The 24806-nt window shown below is 54.4% G+C and overlaps 1 protein-coding gene across 1 annotated transcript in view; it reads left to right on the top strand.

Annotated features, from left to right (window-relative positions):
- Positions 1-24806, top strand: part of TMC3 (transmembrane channel like 3) — a 40691-nt gene that overhangs the window by 7919 nt on the left and 7966 nt on the right. The window contains exons 4-17 of the mRNA XM_040493492.1: positions 2853-2934; positions 6135-6241; positions 7223-7321; positions 7422-7564; positions 8794-8941; positions 9799-9842; positions 13121-13268; positions 14849-14958; positions 18095-18173; positions 19592-19837; positions 20495-20623; positions 21136-21203; positions 22980-23108; positions 24231-24341. Of these exons, the coding sequence (XP_040349426.1) occupies positions 2853-2934; positions 6135-6241; positions 7223-7321; positions 7422-7564; positions 8794-8941; positions 9799-9842; positions 13121-13268; positions 14849-14958; positions 18095-18173; positions 19592-19837; positions 20495-20623; positions 21136-21203; positions 22980-23108; positions 24231-24341 (1643 nt within the window). The remainder of the gene's footprint in view (positions 1-2852; positions 2935-6134; positions 6242-7222; positions 7322-7421; positions 7565-8793; positions 8942-9798; positions 9843-13120; positions 13269-14848; positions 14959-18094; positions 18174-19591; positions 19838-20494; positions 20624-21135; positions 21204-22979; positions 23109-24230; positions 24342-24806) is intronic.

Here is a 24806-nt window from a genome sequence, read left to right as displayed (position 1 = left end):
TCTCCACCTGAGCCTGCTTACAGGCAGTCCTCCTTCAGTGCCAGCAGGTGTCCCTGTTTCTTACGGAAGCAAGGTCTGAGTGGGTGGGGCCTCCGGGACCCGAGAAGTCACTGCGGCAGGAGGGAGGACACCCTCCTGCTCTGACTTTGGTTTTCCCTGCTCTGACTTTGGTTTTCACGTGTGATTCTCAAGATTCCTTCTGGTTCTAATATTGTACGTCCTTTGTTTTTCACGCAATACCCACCAGGGAGGTCACCCTTCCCTAGAGCCTGCATGGCATGATTTGGCACCTGCCTATGATGGTATATAGGCTGATTGGCCTCCTGGAAGGCCCTACTGCTTTCGCACACGTCCCCCTATAACCCACTCTCCTCCGTGCAGGAGCCCGGGCAATCCTTGAAACAGTAAACTGTTTACTTAAACTGTTTAAACTGTTTCCTTACTTAAAACATAGATAGATAGATAGATAGATAGATAGATATAGATAAATAGATGGGTGGATGGATGGACAGATGATGGAGAGATGATAGATAGATAGATAGACAGACAGAGAGACAGATAGGAACTCATTACACTTAGAGTTAAATCTCACTCCTTCCCATGACCCAGCTGATCTCGCCATTGCCTACCTGTTGGATCTACCCCACCTCCCCACTTCCATCCTCTGCTGTAAAATGTCCAGCACGTGCTAACTCGCGGATTGCGTGCTGTCCTGCCCTCCTAGAGAGCTCCTCTACCGATTTCTTATTTTCTGAAGTATTGATTTCTTTTCATTCAAGTCTCAGCTCAAGTATGACCTCTGCAGACAGACCTTTCCTGACCCCCTTGTTTAAAAGAGCTCTCTCCTCCAGTCCTAATGGACCACGTCCCACGGTGGCGTTGACTCTTTCGTTGCCTTCCGTCTACCTGGATGCAAGCTCGGTGCCAGCTGACGTCTTACGTGTCTTGTCGACTTGCATCCGCTGTACTAGAAACACACACAGTGCTCAGGACGTGCTCTGGATGAATGCGTTTTTCATAAACTAGCATTCGTGTGGTTAGAACGCACTTATTCCAGGTGAACTTACAAGACTTCCCAAAGAGGAAAGAATGAGCTTATTTGGTACGGAGTCTTACCAGACTCAGTAACCCAGGCCCACAATTAAGACCCATTTCTTCCAAGTCTGGCTCCTGGTTTTGCTTTGTTTTGTTTTTCCTCTGCTCTTAAAATCTCAAATCATTTCGGAGTTTCAGGCTTTCCATGGAGATTTGATGCAAATCATCAGAGAATCAGGTGTTTTTTCCCATGCCTTATGGAATCTTGGTCATAACAAATCACATGTTTCAAGGAAGCTCCTTTAGGAGGCTAGGGCAGACCGTCGTCCCCAGAATGAGCATTGAGGGTCTGGCGGCCTTGAAGCTGAGTTCGGGGCCCCTGACTTGTCACATGAGCTCCAGAGGCGGGGGGGGGGGGAGGTTTTGCATCTCCCACTTAGAAAAATTGCTCTGCGTTAGTCTGTCATGCACTGAAATTCTCATTGGAAGAGTAACTCTGAATACCACTGATCAAAGCCCACTTCTTGGACCGATGAGGACCTTGAAAGAAAACGCCTTTCCCAGGAGCGCGCGGTAGGGTAGCGGTTGAACTGGAGCCGGCATCAGGTCTGGGGCCCTCCTCCAGGGCTGCTTACACCGCAGGACTTCACCGCGGGCCAGAGACTCAGATGCTTTCCAACACCAAACCCTCCCCCGAGGATGTGTGAGCACCCTGCCTCTGCCTGCTGCAGGGACAACAGAGCGAAAGCTTTGGTCTTCGCCTCCGTGCCAAAGGACATAAGCCATGGGAAAAAAAAAAACCAGAAGGGCAGCACGAGGTAGGATGAGCTGAGCATGACGAGAATGTCGATGGCCGGGAAGTTTGCAGGGAGCAGGGTCTGCCTCTCTCCAGAGACCCTGTGCGGACGCATCACGGGCGTGGTTAGGTCTGAGCTGCGTCTTGGGTCACGAACAGAAGACCAACAATTACAACGTCTGGTGAAACTCGAACAGATTTGCGTTTCGCGTGTCTGGCCTTGGCAGGCACAACCCGAACGGCACGATCGTGCGTTCAAGCATCAGGACCGCGCGCTGTCTCAGACTTCAGAATCCTATAATTGCATTTGGAGCCCTTCTTTCCGCGGTGATGTCATTTGCTTCCAACACAAGCCCGAATTGTTTGTGTGTTAAAATGGACAGCCTGCCAACATTGTGAGGGAGCGGCCGGAGTCCCGGCGCGCTGTGCTTTGTTCTCCTCAGAGGAAAGAGAGAGAGGAGAAAAAAAAGAGAGAGAGAGCTTGAACTCTTGGCAGTTGCCTCTTAAACACACAAGACGAATTTGCAGATCTCCCCGCTGGTGGCCTCTGCCAGGAGAGAGGGCAGGAGACCGGCACAGGTGCGGGACAGGTGGCACACGGCGGGCAGAGCACGAGCCCTGCCCGCCGTATGTTCTAGACTCTCATCCCCCAAGCGGGGGATTGTGGTCATCGGGGCAGTTTGCTGGCCATGCGGACTCCTGGGCCCCAACCTCAGAGTGGACATCACTCCTCAAGGGATTTCCACTAGTCCCCAGGGCGGGAACGGTAGGAATAAGGCAGCCTGTGACCCTGGACCATACGCACGTCGATACAGACGCCGCAGCTCAGGTCCCAAGCAGGTGTCGTCACCCTACCAAGAGCGGACAGGGGCTGCTCTGGTCCTAGTGTGGCCTCAAGTCCTATGACGTCATAATCACAGGCGTGTCTGGGAACCTCTCCTCCACCAGGGACCTTAGCGTCACGATGTCACTGCCATCCTGACAAATGCGAGGCCCGCTAACCCTGCTCCCTCCTTTCCAGCTCTGGCGGAAATTTGCTCGCGGGGCCTGTAACTTCATGGTCACCTTCATCCCCTGGGAAATGAGGATAAAGAAAATCGAGAGTAAGTGTGGGCGCTCGGGGGGGGGGGGGGGGGCAGCGGGGAGGCCCTGCCAGTGGCCAGACGACAGCGTGGCCCAAGAAGGGGCTCCGTGTCCTGGTCCTCGCCCTGCGCGTGGTGAGGCGCCGGGCTGGACGCGGGACGGTGGAGACGGAAGGCATCTGTCCGCCGCTTCCCCGGACGACAGCTGTCCCACATTCGCTGCGGCTCACGGGTCGTTCGTGACTCGGACCCGACACAGACCCAGAAGGAGCAGGTGGAAAACTGCACAAGGTTGATGTGAGCGTTTGCCAAACCAAAACTCAGAAATCTGCATTTTCTTAGGGGTGAGTGGCACCATTTAGAAAACATATTCTAAACTCGTTCACACAACACACACCCATAACACAGAGCACACAATGCCAGGAACAAACTCAACAGTGGGTCTGAAATGAAGGAAGCGGTAAAATTGGGCCACCACATATCTCAAGAGTCTTGTGAGAGGCACAGGTGACTTCATGTTTGGAAGATGTGGACCTTCTTAACGTCACTTTACAGGTTTCCAGCAATTGCGGTAAAAACCTCAACGCAGTTTTTTAATTTTCTGTACTCAACAAGATGATCGTGAAACGTATATGGAAGAAAACCACCCAGAAGACGCGTCGAAAAAAAATGTTTTTGACGATGCACATGAGCTTGCGTAACCAAAGGGTTCAAGGACACGAGGAACACTACCGCCCTTGAATCTGTAGCACAGCACTGCAGATACACTGGATTCTTACAGAGTTCTGTTAGATCCTCCACTTAAAGTCCCATTAGCTATTAAACATAAAATAGGGAAACCACGAAAGAATTAAGACAGAGCGTGTGATCTCCGAATGGATCAGGACAGAAGCCCGTCCAATCCCGAAGGTGAAGAAGGAAATCATCAAGGAAGAGAGGGCTGCATTTGGTCACCTATAAAGGCAGCCTCCATCCTTGAGACAGCAGAGCTGAGAGTCAAAGGGAGAAAAGCCCATTTTCGGCATTTCAGTGGAATTTAGCACCGGCACACGTGATGGGCGGGACTGCCCACTGGGAAGGCGTCTCCGGGGGAAAGTTAAAATTTGTAGCAAAAACCTTCATGCTGTTTGTGCCCTTCGATAAAACTCCCCCATCCCTTAACGACAGAAGAAACAAGAGCCGCGACAAAATCAGCCCAGGCGGACAAAGTCGGTGCCCCACCCGGATTTCTCGACTTGGCTGGTCCAACTCTTCCCAGCAGCTCTGGGTGTGGATGCTGTGACTCACGGCTGTCCCTCCCCCCCCACCCCTCCACCCCACCCCCCACCCCAGGTCTCCAGAGCGCCGCCCTGGGCCAACACTGTTCCAGATGCGGGGCACGCCTCACCTGCCCCAGCCGAGGGCGCAGAGGCCGTGATGGACGAAGTCCAGCTCCTTGGGCCAAGTGGGGCCGACCCACCGTGTTGTGCAATCTGCCTTCCGGGATCCGCCGGGGGGATCGGCGGAAGCCAAGCTCCAGCACCGTATCCTTGCTTGGCCCTTTCCCCTGACCTGCCCTGACCCCCACACTCCCTTTCTCCAGAGAGCATTTGCCCAGTGTGCCCTGACCTTGGACAGAAATGGTCTATGGCAGACTTATTCACCCCAGTGAATCCCCCACCAAGTGAAAAGTCAGAAATGGCCGGGAGTGGGGCGAGGTTAAGTAAACTACGGAAAATTCAGCTGATGAAGCAATACAATTTATTTCATGGAAGAATTTTTTTTTGCGTGAGAAAATGCTGATAAGAATTAATAACTCAAGATGCATGTTGTAGACAGATGCCAATTTTATACAAAAAATCTATACGTGGAGAATACTAATGAGGGGTCACACGAAAAGCTTGTTAGAAACTCTAATGGTAATTAAAAAAAATTTTTTAACGTTTATTTATTATTGAGAGACAGAGACAGAGCATGAGCCTGGGAGGGGCAGAGAGAGAGAGAGAGACACAGAATCTGAAGCAGGCCTCAGGATCCGAGCCGTCAGCACAGAGCCCGACGCGGGGCTCAAACTCACAAACCGCGAGATCATGACCTGAGCCGAAGTCAGATGCTTAATCGACTGAGCCACCCAGGCGCCCCAGAAACTCTAATAGTAATTTTAATTTAGTGTTCTAGAATAGGTAATGTTTTTTTTTTCTTTGTGATGTTTTGTGTTTTCCTATTTATTGTGACCAACGTAAACTAAATTTGAAATACAAATTCAGGGGATTTTTTTTTTAAGTATGGTACAAATCACACACACCCTTATCTTCTTAATAGAAATTAGGTTTTGAATACACTTTTTATTTAGAATAAAATATGTAGGAAAGTGTAGGTATATAGGAAAGTTGTAAGGAGCTTCTATAATTCCTTTACCCAGTTTCCCCTAATGTTAACATCTAGCCAATTGCTATATATCTTGAAATTAAGACAAAAGAATTCTAAGAAAAATCCTGGGAATTCTCAAAACTGTAACAAATGAAATATATATATATATATATATACACACATATATATATATATCAAATTCTCAAAAGATGTTGATTCTTTTTTTAAAAGAGTTGGGTTTTTTTAATTTTATTTTTATAAGGAGAGCACATGAGCAGGGGAGAGGAACAGAGGGAGAGAGAGAATCCCACGCAGGCTCCCAGTGCAAAGCCAGATGCGGGACTCGATCTCACCACCCTGGGATTATGACCTGAGTAGAAGTCAAGAGTCAGACCCTCAACCGACTGAGCCACCCAGGCTCCCCTCAAAAGATGCTGATGTTCTTCTGAACATACGTGAAATGTTGTAAATTTGACGAGTATTTCAGAAGTATTTTGACATAATGAATTTGAAGTATAATGACATAATGAATATGTCATTAGGGAACTTATGAAATTAGGGATTTTTTTTTTTGTGCTTATAACTGGAAATACCAGGGAACATCTTGACCCACGTAAATGACTATTCTGGGGAAACACCCCAGTTGGCCTTCTTGGTCTGTGCCCCGATACACAAACAACTGCAACGTTCCTTACAGAGAACTTTGCACCGTGAGGGTTTTATATTGTTCATCCTGTTTATACTGTTTTGTTTTTTCGTTTTTGGTTTTTGTGTGCGTATGGGGGTTTTTTGTTTGTTTGTCTTGGGTTTTTTGTTTTTTTGGGGTTTTTTTCTTTTTTTGTAATCGTTCTTATTATCTTGTCTTTCTTTAGGTCATTTCGGATCTGGTGTTGCCTCCTACTTCATATTCTTGAGATGGTTATTTGGAATTAATATTGTGCTCACAATTATGACAGGTGCTTTTATTGTCATTCCAGAGGTAAGAACTAGTTCAGGAGAGATAAAAATGCCAGTCGTTAAAAACAAGAGATGTCAGAGCAGTTTCATAACACGACTCCCCTCATCATCCTTGTATTCAAGCAAACTTTTTCTGTGGAGGGCCAGCTAGTAAATAGCTCGGGCTTTGCGGGGCCACGCGGCCCCGTCACACCCCTTCTGTCTGCCAAGCGGTGTGAAAGTGGCCACGGATGGCACATGAACAGTGTGGCTGTGTTCCAGTAGAATTCTTTTTTTTTTTTTTAATTTTTTTGATGTTTATTTATTTTTGAGAGAGGGAGAGTGAGCAGGGGAGGGGCAGAGAGAGAGGGAGACACAGAATCCGAAGCAGGCTCCAGGCGCTGAGCTGTCAGCACAGAGCCCTGATGCGGGGCTTGAATCCATGAACCTCAAGATCACGACCTGAGCTGAAGTCGGACGCTCAACCGACTGAACCACCCAGGCGCCCCCAGTCGAATTCTATTTATGGATACTGAAATTTGACTTTCAGATCGTTCTTAAGTGTCACAATATATCATTCTTCTTTTAATTCTTTTCCAACCATTTAAAAATGCAAAAATGCTTCTTAGCTCTTAGGCTGTTCAAAAAGAGGTGACAGGCCAGATTCGGCATCTGGGCCAGTGTGCAGACACTGTTCAAATAAAACCCACTTCTCAACTAACCTTTGTCCTCCCAAAGTAAATGGGGTTATTTTCCGTGCCATCAAAGAAACCCGGTGACCCCAAAAACCCATCTGTAGAAGCCCCGTCCAGCCCAGAGACAGAATACCCAGGCGAGCTGATCAAGCGAAGAGAAAATCTGCCCACCCGGGATTACCTCTCCATCAGTGAGAATCAACAGAAATCCAGCCCCTAGAGATCTCACACGTGCAACGCCTTCACAGGCCGTGGGGATCGGCCACCCCTTTTCTTCTGGTCCCCTCCCCTCACTGAGGATCCCACGACGTCCTGTTCTCTCCCACCAGCTCATTGCGGGCCAGCCCTTCGGAAGCACGGACAGCAAGACGATCCCCAAGGAGAGTGTTATGTCTGCCGAAGACCTGGACACCGTCTGGTCCCTGGGGGTGAGGTGGAGGCTGGGTCGCACTCTCATCTTGAGGGAAGGCTGAACGGGGGCCATAGTTCTGGAGCCCGGAAGTGACGCTGAGTGCTCTCTCTTTGCAGGGTTATCTACAGTACTCTGTCCTCTTCTACGGCTATTACGGCAGGGAGAGAAGGATCGGGAGAGTGGGCTACCGGCTGCCCCTGGCGTACTTCCTGGTGGGCATGGCTGTGTTTGCTTACAGCTTCATCATCCTCTTAAAAAAGTATGGCTGCTCAGTTTCTCCAAATACATGCCAAGAGTGATACATGTGATCGCAAGCTGGCCAATACCGTGTAACGTTAAGGCAGAACTGTCCCCGCTTTGTAGGTGGGGGGACCAAAGCTAAAGAGAGAGGTGCTCATTTTAACCAGCAGCTCTGTGCCAGGCTCCGGGTTGGGTCTGGAGAGACAAGAATCCCACAGACTTACCAGTTAACGTAATTTCAGGCAATTTAGTAAGTGCGGTGACAGAGATAGGAACAGGATGGTCTAAGTGACCGGAGCTTGCAGAGAGCCAAACATTCTCCGTTGGCCGCACGTCGGCCTGTGACCGAGCTACGAGTTCGGTAAGGGACAGGCTCGTCCGCGTCATGATGCGGTTGGCACACCCGGTCCATCACTGAGAGGGGACACGGTGGGAGGAAGACAAAGTGGCTGGGGGTGAGGCGTCCCGCACCGTCCCCACCGCGAGACCCACAGCCACTCACTTCCCCTCCCTGGGCCTCATTACTAAAATGGGCGGGTTGGCTCCCAGGACGGCCGGGTGCCCTGCCAGCCTTCACATGCCCAGCTTCTGTATTGGGGCCAGACACAGCGGACTGACTGACGGGCTGGGAGTCCAGGGAGAACCTGGCCCCACCCTGCGTGGCTCACCGGCTGCTTCTGTCAGCCTCGTGGGCACCATCACCATCACCATCAAAAAACAAAAGCCTAAAGAGGTGCACAGTGACCCAGGGGCCTCCACTTGGCAAGAAGCTTTCCAACCTGGCTTCTGGGGGGTTCTCAAAACCCCCACCTGGAAGACAGGCCTTTTGCTCGATGTTACAATCTAAGAGACGGATGAGAGCAAACTCAGGAACAAGGACTGTGGAGAGAGAACAGATAAAAGCTTATCACCAGAGACAGTCTGAAGGCAGAGGGACTTTGACCTTCAGTCTGAAGGAAGAGGGACGGCGGCTCCTGCCTTCAGAGGCATCTCAAGGGTGTCATGGGCAGGAGGCACCTGACAGGCTCCCTTCAGTGGGCAGGACGACGAGGTCAGCTCCAGGGAGAGTTTGATTTCACAGTCACACTGCCCGGCCCCGGGCACACATGCCTTCAGTGTCCTCCCGGCCACCAGAGTGGCCAATGCCATTTGCACAAGAGGGGCGCTGGACCCACCAGTGCCCCCCAGGGGCGGCCGGGGCCCATCTGACGCTGCCCTCACATGTTCGTCCCGGCTCCTCTCTTGCAGGATGGCCAAGAACTCGCGCACGAGCCTCGCCAGAGCCTCCAATGAAAACTACACGTTCTGCTGGAGGGTGTTCTGTGCCTGGGATTACCTCATCGGAAACCCGGAGGCCGCCGAGAGCAAAACGGCCGCCATCGTAAACAGCATCAGGGTGAGTGGGGCGGCGCAGGGGGCGCCGAGGGCGGCCAGGGGTCCTCCGACCTCGCCCGCAGCCTTGACCGCGGAGCCCCTGGGCCTCCGCGAGAGTCCGAGTCCTCCTCGGCGAGGGGACCGGCCCCGTGCACCCACAATCCCATGGAATACAGAACGGGGCATTGAAAAACTCTTTACTTTAATTTTCTAAATTTCATCCCCCGAAAATTTCAGTTGGTGCATTGCTGGTAATTTGCATAAGGGATTGCCGCCATATTGCAGGTAATTTGTGAGTGAAAAAATGCACGCGTGTTGGCGATATGAGCTTTAGCGGTAGCTCAGGAGAGGAAGCAGTTAGAAGCTCGCAGGGACTCGGGTCTACTGAGCAACCCGACAGCTCAATGCTGCCCCTTTCGGGAAATACCATTAGATCATTTCATTTATCAAATAACATGCTCTGCCCCCTCGTGTCCCCAAGCCCCCATGTGCATTTATTTTAATTTAATTATTTTTTAATGTTTATTCATTTTTGAGAGAGAGAGAGAGACAGCGTGCAAGCAGGGGAGGGGCAGAGAGAGGGGAGACACAGAATCCGATGCAGGCTCCAGGCTCCGAGCTGTGAGCACAGATCCCGACGCGGGACTCAAACTCATGAACAGCGAGGTCCAGACCTGAGCCAAAGTTGGGCAATTAACCAACCGAGCCACCCAGGCGCCCCTCCGTTTTCATCTAATGATTATACAAAGCACTGATGTCAACAACGTCTCACAGAGCGGTTCCAGATACTGACTCATCATTTCTTATCATGAAATAATTCTGAAGACTTATGATTAATGGTAACGCTAAGCTTCTAACTGAATGTGTCTTTCCTTAAAGGAGGCCATCCTGGAAGAACAGGAGAAGGAGAAAAGTAAAAACCCGTACGTATGGAGACTCCCCATGCTTCATTCGTTGAAATGCTACTTTAATTTGGCACAAAAATGATCCAACTATCTATATCTTATTTTCACACATCGTCAGGTAGCTCTTCTTCGTTTTTAAAAATATTTTTAAGTTTATTTATTTGTTTTGAGACAGAGAGAAAGAGAGAGAGCGCAGGCGAGGGGCAAAGAGAGAAGGGAGAGAGAATCCCAAGCAGGTTCCCTACGGTCAGCATGGAGCCCGATGCAGGGCTTGAACTCACAAAATGCAAGGTCATGGGCTGAGCTGAAACCAAGAATTGGACATTTGACTGACTGAGCAATCCAGACGCCCCTCTTCTTCCTTCTTAAAATCCGTCTTTCTAGTAATGTGACACGTGGGAAGCCTGTAATCTAATCGGTCAGTAGCAGTAGTCAAGAGTGGCTCCTTCCTCCTTCGATCAGGCCACAGTGTGAGAGTTCTTTTACTTAGATAATAAAGGAGGTATTTTTAGCACCAATTTCTAGCTTGCTAAATTAAGCAAAGAGTACTTTATTCTTTTTAATGGTTATTTATTTTTGAGAGAAAGAAAGAGAGAGAGAGAGCGTGAGCGGGGGAGGGGCAGAGGGAGAGGGAGACAGAACCGGAAGCAGGCTCCAGGCTCCGAGCCGTCAGCCCAGAGCCCGACGCGGGGCCCGAACCCACAAACCGCGAGATCACGACCTGAGCGGAAGTCGGACACCCAACCTACTGCGCCACCCAGGTCCCCGAGCAACAAATCCCAGAAGTCACAAGACGCAAATAGTATCCAATTCTTGTCGACAAGCCTTCCAAGGTGATGGCTCAGATCTGAACTTCTCTGGGATTTGAGGGCTGTCTGGGTGAGGTGAGGCCCTTTAGCCAGAGAGTTGACACGGAAGGGCCAATCCCCCAAGGGACAGTGACCTGTCCTCATGGGACAACTCTCTGACATACTCCCTGGGTCTTTAGCCCCTGGATTCGTTTCCGTGACGCAGAAAGCCTGTCGGAGCCACGCCGTGGATGTGGGGAGGTGCGCAAGCCCACGCAAGCCCCTGAGGAAGCAGGTGGGAAGGATTCCCCACAGGGAGGCGGGGGAGGGGTGCCTACTCTCCCTTCGTCCTTAGCTCCCACGACCCGGGACGGTCCCCTGGCCCTTCCGGGCCTCCACTTCCTCCCCTGTGAAACGAGAATGGGGCTCCATAGAAACTTCTCAGAGGGCAGAGAGCACCCACCCATCACAGCCACCCCCCGGGCACGAAACATGCCGACCACTTTGGGGCCCACCCCGATTCCCTGAGTTAGAACGTCTGGATGTGGGCCACCACGATCCACATTCTTACCAGGTGATTTTGCTGTCCCCCACATTTAAAAACTGCAGCGTCTGACTGCAAGATGACGCACGACCCATCATGATAAGCAAATACATCAGCAACAAGAAAAGCCTGTTCCCCAAGTCTCTTCCACAAGCGACTCCTGAATCCTCCCGCGGCTGCCAAAGCCTGGGGAGAATAGGCCCGCGATAGGCCTTCTGGGATATCCAGGATATTATCACAGGACGCGGAAGGATTGGGTAGAGACGGGCGAAGTGAACCTTTGACTGGCGACCCCAGCCTGTGCCCGTCACGTGCACTGTTGGGCGCAGTCAGCACGGGGACCAACAGGTGGCCCCCCCCACCCAATGACCATAGCGTGGCCTGGGAGCCCTGGTTGGCCCCCACCCAGGACGGCAGCGTGGTCTGGGCACAGGAGCAGGTGAGCAAGCACAGGACGCTGTGAACGGACCTCACCCTCTCTGAGATCCTCCATCGGCAGTGTTCTGACTCTTCATCTAAAGTTCTGCACAGAAAGACAAGGTGACGTTCATCAGATCACTTGGGGGTGAGCTTCCCCCTTGTACAGATGATGAAGGGCCACCACTGATGTGGAGGGGGGTGTCGCGACCAGCCCGAGGTCACCCGGAGGGTGGAATTACGCTTTACAGAGAGGCTGGTACACCTCTTCTGTGCCCTTCACGTCCTCCTTGGCCACGCCTCTTCCTCCAGCACCTGCTGCGGGCAGGGCCGTGGGGGCGCCACAGCTGTGTGCACACGGCCCCTCGCACCCCTCACCCCTCACCCCTCACCCCTCACCCCTCACCGGTACCCGCTGCTCAGTGCCCCCCCCCCACAGCCCCTCTGAGGCTGCAGTGTGGGGCACCCACCGAACCCCGGCCAGCGTGCGTGCACGGGAATCTGACGGGCTAGGGGCAACGCCGGGGGTTCACTCTCGGGGAGCCACCCTTGACCCGCAGGGAGGAAAGCGATGACAGAGGCTTCCCTACTTCTCGCCGGGCAGACCGACCTGAGACACAGCTCGCAAGCCCCTCAGAAGGCCCTGCCGTTGCCGCGAGCTGTGGCCAAGTCTGTCACGTCCCCTCCTCTGGCTGCTCTTCCTCCTGTCTCCCCCACAGATCCCCTGGGATCACACCCCGAGTAAAGTACTTGCAAACAGGCCTTTGCCTGATGCTCTGTTTGCGGGGAAACCCAGGCTAAGTCTGGCCCCAAAGTTGGAAGAAGACGCCTTCAAAATAAGCCAGTTGGTTGGGGCGCCTCGGGGGCTCAGTCGGTCGAGCGTCCGACTTCGGCTCAGGTCACGATCTCACGGTTCATGGGTTCGAGCCCCGCGTCGGGCTCTGTGCTGACGGCTCGGAGCCTGGAGCCTGCTTCCGATTCTGTGTCTTCCTTTCTCTGCCTCTTCCCCTCTCATGCTCGGTCTCTCTCGCTCTGTCTCAAAAACAAATAAACACTAAAAAAAAAATTTTTTTTTTAATAAAAAGATAAGAAATATATATATAGAAGCAGTTGGAATCAGTGAGTTTGCCCCCAGAGTTAGCAAGGAAAGAGCAAACCCCTGTTCCATTCCTCGTTCATCATCTAGAAAAAAGCTAGGATGTGTTTATACGCGCTGGGCCCATTCCAGGAGCTGAGCATACCACGGCGAGGAAGAGTAAACCATTTCAGAGCGTATGTTCTCGAGGGAAAGACAGCTGATCACCTACCGCATGGACCTGTGCACAGTGTCACATTCGCAAGACTTGTCTCGAGTCCCCCCGAGGGCAGTGGGGTGGGCTTAGAAGTCCTCGTTGATCCCTCAGGAGAGGAGGAGTTTGGGGGTGGGTAGGGAGAGCACCGACGCCTCAGGGGCAGGGGGTTCACACGACACGAGGTGGGTCCCGTCGTTCACGCGGTGCCCAGAGCGCAGCCCAGCGCCCCATGCTCACGCTCGCCTCTCCCCGCAGGGCAGTGACCGTGTGCCTGAGGGTTATTGCCAATATCCTGGTGCTTCTGTCGCTCGCCGGGAGCATCTACCTCATCTACTTCGTGGTGGACCGGTCCCAGAAGCTGGAACAGTCAAAGAAGGAGCTGACGCTCTGGGAGAAGAACGAGGTACTCACCACCTTCCCCGCACGCACCCTCCAGGAGAGATGCCAGAGCAGCCTGCCCTCCCCTTCCCGGCTGTTCCTTAGGCAGGTGGGCTGGAAATATCCCCCTGGACAACCTAGTCCCCCTGTCCGAGAATACCGACTGCACGGGCTCTGAGCCACAGGGGCCACACCAAGACCTGGAGGGATGGTTTGGTTGGTCGCTGTCGGGAACGGTTCCAATTCAACGTCACCTGCAAGCGTTCGTTTCCTTCTTCGCCTTTGGGTCTCGCGGACTGTGGTTTGCTGCTCTCTCGTGGTGGTTCTTCGCACACACACGTTTCCAGACACGGACATCCCCCGCAGCCTCGCTTTAATGACCAAATCGCAGTCCGTGGCACCTGTCATAGCTGACCACACGCCAGCTCTTAAACACTTAGGTTGTTTCTATATGTCTTTTTTTTTTTAACGTTTATTTATTTTTGAAAGAGAGAGAGAGAGAGAGAGCACAAGCAGGGGAGGGGCACAGAGAGAGAGAGAGACACAGAATCCGAAGCAGGCTCCAGGCGCTGAGCTGTCAGCACAGAGCCCGACGCAGGGCTCGAATCCACGAACTGTGAGATCATGACCTGAGCGGAAGTTGGCCGCTTAATGGATGGACCGGCCAGGCGCCCCCTCCGTATTTCTAAATTAACAAACAGGGATTTCTAAATCCCAAACCAGGCTTGTTTGCTAAAAGGTCTCTTCTCTTGGTCGATGTGAATATTCCCATGACGGAAGCGGCCGAGAGAAACGTTACGACCACTCTCCTAATTCTTAGTATCTGTTGTAAGGCCGCTGCCTCCCAAACCCCGTTGGCTTTTCCCGCCAAGGTCTAAAAGGCAGATGTGGAGACCGTCCCACCGACTGCTGTTGTAGAAACGAGCGTCATCCTTGGAATTTACAGAGCAAAGTGCGTAGGGGAGAGGCTGTTCTTAGGTTTTCCTCAAGCGACCCTCGTTCAGAACCTGAGACGGCATCAGGTCAGGTTTTCTCAGGCCTCTTATTTCATGCCAGGTAAGTGGGTTACCTGTGTTTGCAGATAGACCAGGTTTTTAAAGGCATATTCAGATATGGCATCTTTCCTTAGCTCACACCGCCCGGGTACCAGCTAAACGTCCTTCTTTCGTCGTCAGAAAGGCAGATAAACAGGACCCAGGCGTGACCCTCGAGATATTTACTCTTCCGTGTGCAGAAAGCGTATCCGATCACCTGTGGGCACCCCCCTTTCCTGCGTGTAATAGTTGGGTCACCTCCACCCGCCATCCAAGTGACCAGCAGGGCAACTGGGAGACGTGGCGGGACTGCTCACAAATCCCCGGTGGCAAACGTCCGCATCTCAGATTAAAGCCGGCTCCTAAAAGGAGTAAAGCCCGTGACAGGGTGGCAGGGGCCTCTCCGAAACATCGAATCGGCAGGGATCTGGGGGAGGGTTTCTGCGTGGGAACCGCACAGCCCTCCGGGTGCCCAGCGACCGCACGGAAGGCCAGGAGGCCAGCGGGAGGCACGCGAGTCCGGGCCGGGGGGGGACTGGGGACTCAGGGCTGGCTCGCGCTCTCTCGGCAGGTGAGTGTGGTCGTCTCCCTGGTCACCATGCTGGCGCCATCAGCCTTCGACCTCATCGCCGCCCTGGAGATGTACCACCCGCGGACCACGCTGCGTTTTCAGCTGGCAAGGTACGGGAGCCCCGTGGGAAATGCCACGCGGGGGGCACCCGTGTGCCCCCCACACGGGGGACCCGCGTCCCTCAAGAGCCCAGCTTGTTCGCTGCCCTTAAAGCTTAGCACAGAACTTCCCCGGGGGTGCCTCTCAAGGAAAGCAGGATGCGCAGGAGAGAAAGTGGGAAGGAGGAGGAAAAGGAGGCTGGGAGAGAGGGGTGGAGAGGGCGGTGCGAGGCTGGTGGCTGGACGCGACGGCTGGGGGTGCTGGAGGCCCGAGGCATGGCAGCTGCTGGGTCTGACGGGGTGTCCCCATGGGGGCAGGGCACCCACATCCGTTTCTAGTGTTGGCTTCTCCCCGTCTCCCTGAAAAGTCCACGGCCCCCAGAGGGCAGTCCCCTCGTCCATGCGGTAGACCAGGAGCGGGGACTATTGGCCGAGCGGGGCCGGGGAGGCGCCACACAGCCCCGCCTCACATCTGCCTCTGCGTCGTCTCTCGTGCCGCTCGGTGACATTCTGCAGAACCAGTCGCCCGCCAGCTTCGGGCAAGGTTGCTCTCGTTCAGGGGTGGCAAACGTTGTCCAGAAAGACCAGAGGGTGAACGGTTTGGGTCTTGCGGGATAGGTCTCTGTGGCTTCTGCTCAGCCCCGAGGTTGTTACATCAGGACAGTGGCCAGGGGCCATTTGCAAAGGAGCAGGCGGGTGTGGCCATGTCCCTCACACCTTGACTGACAACAAGTCCTTTATAGATTTTGGATACTAACCCTGTGTCCCATATGTTATTTGTAAATATCTTCTCCCATGTCGGTTGCCTTTTAGTTTTGTTGTTTCCTTTGCTGTGCGGAAGCTTTTGTATCTTTTTTTAAAAACTGTTTATTTCTTTTGAGAGGATACATGTGCGTTAGCGGGGGAGGGGCAGAGAGAGAATCCCAAGCAGACTTCTTGCTGTCAGAGCAAAGCCTGATGTGGGGCTCAATCCCACAAACTGTGAGATCGTGACCTGAGCCAAAATCAAGGGTCAGACGCTTAACCGACTGAGCCCCCCAGGCGCCCCGGAGGCCTTTTTTTCTGATGACGTCCCACTAGTTCACTCTTATCTCCCTTGTCTCCGGAGATTGTCTAGTAAGAGGTTGCTGCGGCCTGTTTTCTCCTGTAGGATTTTGATGGTGTCCTGTCTCACATTTAGGTCTTTCACCCATTTCGAATTTGTTTTTGTGTATGGTATATATAACAGAATACTACTCAGCGATCAAAAAGAAGGAAATCTTGCCATTTGCAACAACGTGGATAGAACTAGAGTGTATTACGCTAAGCAAACTAAGTCACTCATGTGTGGAATTCGAGAAACCTAACAGACGAACATAGGGGAAGGGAAGAAAAGTAAGATAAAAACAGAGAGGGGGTTAAAAACCGTAAGAGACCCTTAAATACAGAGAACAAACTGAGGGTCACTGGAGAGGGGTAGGGGGATGGGCTAGATGGGGGATGGGCATTAAGGAGGGCACCTGTTGGGATGAGCGCTGGGTGTTGTATATGTTAGCTAACTGGAATTAAATAAGAAAGAAGGAAAGAAAGAAAGAAAGAAAAGAAGGAAAGAAAGAAAAAGAAAAGGAAGGGAGGGAGGAAGGAAGGAAGGAAGGAAGGAAGGAAGGAAGGAAATAAAGAAAGAGCCCACAAGGGGTCTGCAGAAACCTCCCCACCCAGGGTGGCTCCAGGATGAGATTCCAAACCGGCCCAAACCCGGTCCTCCTCCTGTGCCCAGCCCCGATCTTGACCTGAGAGAGAGAAGTGTCTGCCTCAGCTCTGTCCTCACCAGCAAGCATTGGGGAGGATCAATTCTATTACTTCATTGGTTCTAACAGCAATCGCATTCTACAGATCGGTCTCGTTATTCACGGTCAAAGCTAGAGAAACAGAGTCATCAAGAGACTTGCCCGAGACAAATTAGGTCTAATTCTGGTCATAAGAGCAAGACATATTGTTTTAGTCCCATTAACTCACCACAGCAGATCATGTCACCTTTTGTCCAGGGCCCGGGGAGGCCCAGAGCAAAGGGGGACCAGGAAAACACGTGTTAATCCTCTGTTCTCCTGTCGGGCAGCACTTCTGAGCATATTCGGAGGGTCCTGCCCTGTGCGGGTGCCCCAAATGCAGAGACAAACGGGTTCTGGCTGGGTGCACCGGGAGTCGAGGGAGAGCCAGGGCTCCTCTGTGCGGGGAGTCGAGGGGGGATCCAGGGCTCCTCTGTGCGGGGAGTGGAGGGGCGAGCCAGGGCCGGTGGCAGTGATGCCCCAGACCCCCCTGCTGGCTCCCACCCACGTGTCTGAACTGCACCTGTGAACAACGGGGCTTTGAGGACCGAGGGGTGATGCCAAGCATCAGCTTGGAGTCTGGTCCTCGGGATAAAGCCGTTTCTCTTCTTCATGCACCTGTACCGGTTTTGTGACCCCCTAAGTGCCAGCCAGGGTCCCCGGGAGGAGCTGGTGAACCCATCGCTCGCCTGTCTGGCCTCGTTGTCCCCGACGCGCGTCTGCCAAGGCTCAGGCCGTGTGCCGGGAGATCCCAGGGCGTGTTTGCCCGGCCAGGAGCGCGTCTCTGATCGGTGGCCGGCTGACCCCCCGCTCACAGCTGCCCAAAGTCCCCCGAGCGGCTGGCGGCCTGACCCGCGTGTGGGAAGCAGACCCTGCGGCGCTCAGGTGGTGTTCTGCCTCTGGAGAACTCTGGACCTGAGCCGCTCACTGGGCCCCGTGTTGCAATCCACTTGTCCCTTCAGCGCGCGCCTGACCGGTTGGGAGTCTCGAATGAGACCCTGCCTGGAAAATCACCTTACGAACCAGGAATGGGGACACAAAGATGCGTAATTTACACGACCCTCCAGAGCCCCACCTCCTGAGCTCACACGCTTCCTGCGACACTAGCAGCTTTAGTATGCTGCCCCCAGGACGGGGCCTGAGGGGTCCCCAGGCCCCCTTCAGACCGACTGAGCAGGATGCGCTCTGGAGTTTTTATTCCCCACCCCCATACGATTCTGAAGGGAACCGCGTGGGGCAGCCACTGTCTCGGGGTGACCGTGAGATTCGCTCCCACGTGGGGCACGTCCAGAACCTCGGACTTGCGTGTGGGGCTCTCTCTCCAGGTGGGCGTGTGTTTTCAGGGTCCTCGTGCTGTACCTGGGGAACCTCTACAGCCTGATCATCGCTCTCCTGGACAAAGTTAACAGCATGAGCGCTGAGGTGAGTGCCATCCTCGGCAGAGGCCCCTGTCCCATCCTCGCTGCCACGCCTGTACGCGCACATGCACACACACACGCGCACACACACACGCATGCATGCCCACTTGTGCACACACGCACATGCACGCACACGCATGCCTGCACGCACACACACAAACACATGCGCACATGCACACACACATGCATGCATGCCCACTTGTGCACACACGCACATACGCACACACACATGCCTGCACGCACACATACAAACACACGCACACATGCACACACGTGCGGCACATACACGTGCACATGCATACACACATGTAAACACGCGTGCACGTGCATACACATGTACACATGCATGTGTGCACACACATGCCTGCACGTGCACATACAAACACATGCACACACGCCCAGCACACATGCACATGCATACACACATGCATGTGCGTGCACACAGATATACACGTGCACGCGCGCACACATACACATGCACACACGTACTCACACATGCGCGCACGTGTACACACACGCACACACACGCACACCCACAGGGGCCATCACCCTCGCGGACATTGTCACCGCTTACTCTTGCCCTCCATTCGTCTCGTTCACCACTCAACTCAGCTGTGGCCTTCTCAAGGCAAAGAGAGCAGAATTAGCCCCGTTTCCAAGCTAAAGAAACTGAGGCCGGAGCTTATGGCTGGCGAGTGACCCGGCCGAGAGAGGGGAGCGGGGCGTCTCGACTCCTGCTCCCTTGCCCGGGCCGCCCCGCCTCTGTGAGCTCCATCCATCGGGACGAGGCGGGCATCTGCGGCGACAGGGGACGATCCCGGGAAGGGAGGCTGGCCGTGAGACCCACGGAGGCGCTGGGGAGAACGCGAGCACGCGTGGGGACAGTTCAGAGGGGGCCCCCCTCCCGGCCCCGCCCAGGGCAGCTCCGGCGCCCCTTGTAAGCCCGCGGCACCTGTGAGGCGCCCCACGTGGTGGGGGAAGGGGGAGGGGGGAGGGGGGAGGGGGGAGGGGGCCTCGGGCCGGCGCCACCTTCCGAAGGCTCCCACGGGCAGAAGCGGCCGTGGCGCCACACGGACGGGTCCCTTACTCGCGATGCGCCCGCACACCGCCCCGGAACGTCCCCGTCAGCCTCAGCCTGCTCCTCCGTAACACGGGGTGACGACTGTCCCGACGCGCTCGCGGGGGCGAGAAGATGCGCCGGGTGTTAACCTGGACGGTGTCTGGAGGCCGGGGCTGAAGGGGCCAACCACCCAGCTAGAGAGAGAGAGTGGACAGATAGACGGAGACGGACAGGGAGGCAGACACAGTGAGAAAGAGAGAGGCGGAGGGAGATTATTCCCAAGCAGCGCTGTTCTGGGTGTCTACGATTCTTATTTACAAACACGCAGCAATCTTTTTTGCTTCCTTCCGTCGCCCCCGCAGGAAGCTGCCACCAGCAGTAACGCGAGCCACTGGACGGGGTCTGCCGTCTTCTCTGCCGCCAGTGCGGCCCCTGAAGGGGAGAAATGGGCCACGCGTGGGCCCGGGACCGGGCTCGGGAGAAGCGGAATGTGGACCCCAGAGGAGGCTGGCCTGCCGACCCCCCCCTTGCCCCTCGCGGGGGCCAACAAGACCGCCATCTACACCCAGAGTCTTCAAGACCAGTGCTGGGAGACATACGTCGGCCAGGTGGCTCCCTCGGTCCCTCGTAAAGCCCCTCCACAGCCATTCATCACTTCGTTCTGAAGGGTCACTACCTCTGTTTTATAGGAAAGGAAACTCAGGTTCAGTGAGCGTTTCCGATTTTCTCCGATTCGATGGTAACAATCGGCACAAAGACCCGTGCAGCGTTGGCTACGTGCCGGCCCCGTGTTAAGCGCTTAGTCCCCATGAGACCCTATCGTGACCCTCCTTGTAGACACACGCGGGGAAACTGAGACTCCAGGGGTGAAGGTACTTGCCCGTGGACACAGACAGTAAAGAGCAGAAGGCAGGTCTGAACCCGGGCATCCGCTCCAGGCTCAGCCTCCCCATACGGGATCTCATGCAGAGACTCTCAGCGACCCCCCCACACCCCCCAGGTTATTGTCTGTCCTGTGAACTTGAATCGCTGGCCCCAAGTGGTCTCCAGTGACTCAGAACCACAGACCTCAGGTTCTGTCCTGGTTTCGTGTCAGGTTGGACTCAGATACCAAAATTCAAATTCAGATGAACAAATATTCGTTGAACGCCCATTAGGCACCAGACGCGAAGACGCCACGGTGGGGGGGTGGGGGTGGCGTGGGGACTGGCAGAGGTTGGGGGCCCTGCAGGAGGAGGTGGCCCCAAGGACCCCCTGTGTTCCAGGAGATGCTGAAGCTTTCCATCATCGACATGCTCTTCACCGTGGCCAGCGTTCTGCTCATCGACTTCTTCCGAGGACTTTTCGTCCGGTACCTGAGCGACTACTGGTGCTGGGACCTGGAAAGCAAGTTTGTAAGTGAGATGCTGGGTCCACGGGGAAGCTCCTATGGCCGCACCCTCCTCTCCTGATGTGGCTGAAATGGGAGGGAAGAGGGGAGGGTGCACAGGGCTGAGTTGCCTTCTCGTTCTCAGCCGTACTGTTTCCTGGGGTGGCCACGCAGACCACGATCTCTCTGTGTCTGTAACACCAAAGAACCCTTTGCACGTGACTATCATGAACTGGTTCGCACAAGGAACTTTGGAACCGTTTATTTATTTTTTTTAACATTTATTTATTATCTTTGAGAGAGAGAGAGACAGAGACAGAGACAGAGCGTGAGCAGGGGAGGGGCAGAGAGAGAGGGAGACCCAGAATCCGAAGCAGGCTCCAGGCTCCGAGCTGTCAGCCCAGAGCCCGACGCGGGGCTCACACTCACGAACCGTGAGATCATGACCTGAGCCGGAGTTGGATGCTTAACCCACTGAGCCACCCAGGCACCCCTGGAACCGTTTTTTTTAATGTGAAAGTTCCTTTTCTCTTGTAGCCTGAATACGGGGAATTCAAAATAGCAGAGAACGTGTTACATTTAGTCTACAACCAAGGAATGATTTGGTAAGTATCAAAGCTCCTTCTTACCTTTGTGTACCTCTCATCCAGGCTAAGATTTTTTTTTTTAAGTTTATTTATTTATTTTGAGAGAGGGAGCGTGAGCGGGGGAGGGGGGCAGGGAGAAAGAGACAGAGACAGAATCCCAAGCAGGCTCCGTGCCGTCAGCGCTGAGCCCGATGCGGGCCTCCAACTCACAAACCGTGAGACCGTGACCTGAGCCGAAATCAAGAGTCAGACGCTTAACCAACTGAGCCCCCCAGGCGCCCCCCGGACAAAGATTTTGCCTTACTCAGTCTGGACGGGACACGATTGTAACAGTCATAAGAATTAAAAGCGACATAAACAGTTCCTAACTAGACCATGTTGCAAGTGTAGTTAATTTTACTATGGCTTTTTAGCAATGGCTTTCTAAGCATTTTGCAGAAAGGAACGAGAAAAGAAATAGTCTGTATTTAGGCCACTATTAGTCACAGCCCCCCCCAAATATATATATATATATATATATATCTGCACAGGAACCATTAGAATAAGCTGCTGGGAGGTTGGGGGACGGCTGGGAACACAGTCTGCTGAGCCCCCAGGAGTTCCAGGAGTGGCTGTGTCACAGCTGGGTCCAGGCCCGCCCTCAGCCCCCCACTGTCCCTCCCATGTGGCTCTATATTTTCATGGAGACACTGAGCCCAGAGCATGGCCATCGTCCAGACGGAGAGACCCATCCTGGGATGAAATCCATTCACGCGGGGCAACTCCCGGCCAAGGCAATCTTTTTCCTAAGGACACCGAAGACGCAAAGGGACCCCCACATACGCGCGTGTCTGTGGGAGCACGGCGGGGAGCTCCCCGAGTCAAGCCTCCGCCTCTGGCTTTGCCTGTCGGACCACACGCAGTGCTGTCTGTTCAAATGCAGGCAAGGAAAAGAAGTTTCCACCCTTCTTTTCGGAGGCTCCGTGCATTCAGAAAACACAATCTCTCTCCCTAATCATTCAGTAAAATGCATGAGGCATAGAGAAGCATCGAGTAACGTTTCCTCAAAGTCTGTACCCTTATAGTCCGCTCCCTTTTGCACAGTTTTCACAAATGCAGTATTTAAGGCCACACCCAACGCTTATTTAATATTTTGCTCAGCATCAGGCACTTTTATAAGTACAGTAATCTCGCATCGTGGCAAGAAGAGGGGTGAGTGCAGTTCATAAGATAGTTTGAGAGGGAGGCCACTTTCATAGACCTTTTGTGACATCATCTTCTAATGGTTCTGTTTTACTGGGAGTTCTTGTTAATCTCGTAGTGCCTACCTTGCAGGTTAAACTTCATCACCTGGGGGGGGGGGGATGTGTAGGAAAACCCGGTGTATGCGGGGTTCAGCACTGTCCCCCAGCGCGGGGGTTTTGGAACAGAGCCCTGCAGACCAGGAGGGGACTGCCGTATGGGCAATTTTGTCAAAGCGAGAAAGCAAAGATCCTCTTGGGATTTCTATGCGCGACAAGAGGTACTAAGGCGGGTCTCTCGGGAAAGCGGGGTGGCCCGAGGCCGACTGTCAGGTGTTGGGGCGAACGTGTGTGCCCCCCCGCCGCACGAGGAGGCAGACACAAACGCCGAGCACACCCGCGCGGCAGGGGCGGCGTCACAGGGTCACTCCTCGCCCGCGGGGGTGACCGGCCGTGTCCGCGAGCCGGGCGGCCCGGCTCCCGGCCCCTCCGGGGTGTCTCCGGTTCCTTAGGCATCGCGGGGACGCCCCAAGCGTCCGAAGCGGCACAGCTCACCGCCTCCCCTGTGCTGCAGGATGGGGGCCTTCTTCTCCCCGTGCCTCCCGGCGTTCAACGTGCTCAAGCTGATCGGGCTCATGTACCTGAGGAGCTGGGCCGTGCTCACCTGCAACGTGCCCCACCAGCAGGTGTTCCGAGCCTCCAGGTGAGTGGGAACCGCGGCCGCTGCACACGGAGGGCTCGTCGGGCCTCCCGCCCCCGGGGCCACGTGCCGCAAGGGGTGTCCCAGCGGCCGCCCGGCCCTGGCCCGGCCGTCCTCCGGTCGCACGTCCCCTGAAGCCCCCCGCCCGTGCCCCGCCCTCAGATCGACTCCGATTCACTCCTCCCCAGCTCCTCACGTTTGTTTTGAAACGCCTTCCTGGTCTAAGAACCATCTAGAAAAGGCACAAGGCGTAAACGTGCACGAACCGAGTGCGAGTAGGGAACCGGCACCCAGATCAAGAAGCAGACCCAGAGTCATACCCGGAAGCCCCCCTTGCACTCGATTTCCCTCGTTACCGACTCCTAAGGGCGCCGCGTTTCCCGGCTTCTGGCTTTGTGTACTGTCAGCTCTGCGCTCGTGCGGGGCTTCCTAAGGAGAGCACCCCAGGGCCTTTATCCCTGCTCCTGTCGGTGGGCGCGTGGGGTGCTCCCCACCCTGCTAGGAACAGCGTTGCCTTCAACAGTCCCCTGAGCATCCTTTTAAACTTTTTAAAAAATGTTTCTTTGTTTTGAGAGAGAGCGAGCGAGCAGGGGAGGGTCAGAGAGAGAGGGAGAGCGAGTCTCGAGCAGGCCCCGTGCAGCAGCACAGAACCTGATGTGGGCAGAACCCACGAACCTTGAGATCATGACCTGAGCAGAAATCAAGAGTCAGACGCTTAACTGACTGAGCCACTCCTGCGCCCCCCCCCCCGCCCATTTTTTTTTTTTTTAATTTTTAAAATATTTATTTTTGGAAGAGAGACAGAGACAGAGACAGAGTGCAAGCAGGGGAAAGGCAGAGAGAGAGAGGGAGACACAGAGTCCGAAGCAGGCGCCAGGCTCCGAGCTGTCAGCACAGAGCCCGACGCGGGGCTCGAACCCACAAACCGTGAGATCACGACCTGAGCCGAAGTCGGAGGCTCAACCGACTGAGCTCCCCCCCTCCCCAATGCCCCGGGAGCCTCCTGCAGGAGGAGGATTTTTCTGTCTAAAGAGTCAGGGCCTCGGTGTGGGTGTCGGTTTGGGCATATCATCGGGTCAACTGTCACAGAAGGGACTCAGCAGGCGGCACGCGGTTTCTTCGCAGATCCAACAACTTCTACCTGGCGATGCTCCTGTTCATGCTGTTTCTGTGCATGCTGCCCACCGTCTTTGCTATTGCTCGGTACAAGCCGTCTCTGAACTGCGGGCCCTTCAGGTAAGTTACTTCGGGTCTGTCTCCTCTGCCCTGAGCGACTGAGCTCTAGGGGAAGGGCCCCGGCCTTGAAGGGAATTCTCTTCCCGGCCGACGGAACAGGTCAACAGCAGAGAAGGGTCTCGAACCCACAGCCTGGGAGTCCAGGACCGGTGAGCGCCCTTTCCCTGACGGCAGGCTGGGAGAACATCTCCGTGCTCTTCTGGAAAAGATAGAGCCTATCAAAACGGTACAGCCTGCTGTGCGACAGAGGAGGTCACCTGGGCGCTCGTCCCTTCCAGAGCTCAGGAAGCCGTTATCAAAAGATAACCCACGTCCCTTTTCATTCTACGTTACTTCTCTAACTGCGTCAGGGTAGCAGGGCCCAGAGCTCTCTGCCGAGCTTTCCCTTCAGGTCGGGTTCAAAACTATCGGGGACATTTACCGTCCTTAAAACGCACACGCACACACGGTGATCGCTGACTCCAC

This window comes from Herpailurus yagouaroundi, unplaced genomic scaffold, assembly GCF_014898765.1.
Source record: "Herpailurus yagouaroundi ecotype Mexico unplaced genomic scaffold, PumYag 185, whole genome shotgun sequence".
Lineage (NCBI taxonomy): Eukaryota > Metazoa > Chordata > Mammalia > Carnivora > Felidae > Herpailurus > Herpailurus yagouaroundi.
This window is presented reverse-complemented; position numbering and strand designations above follow the sequence as displayed.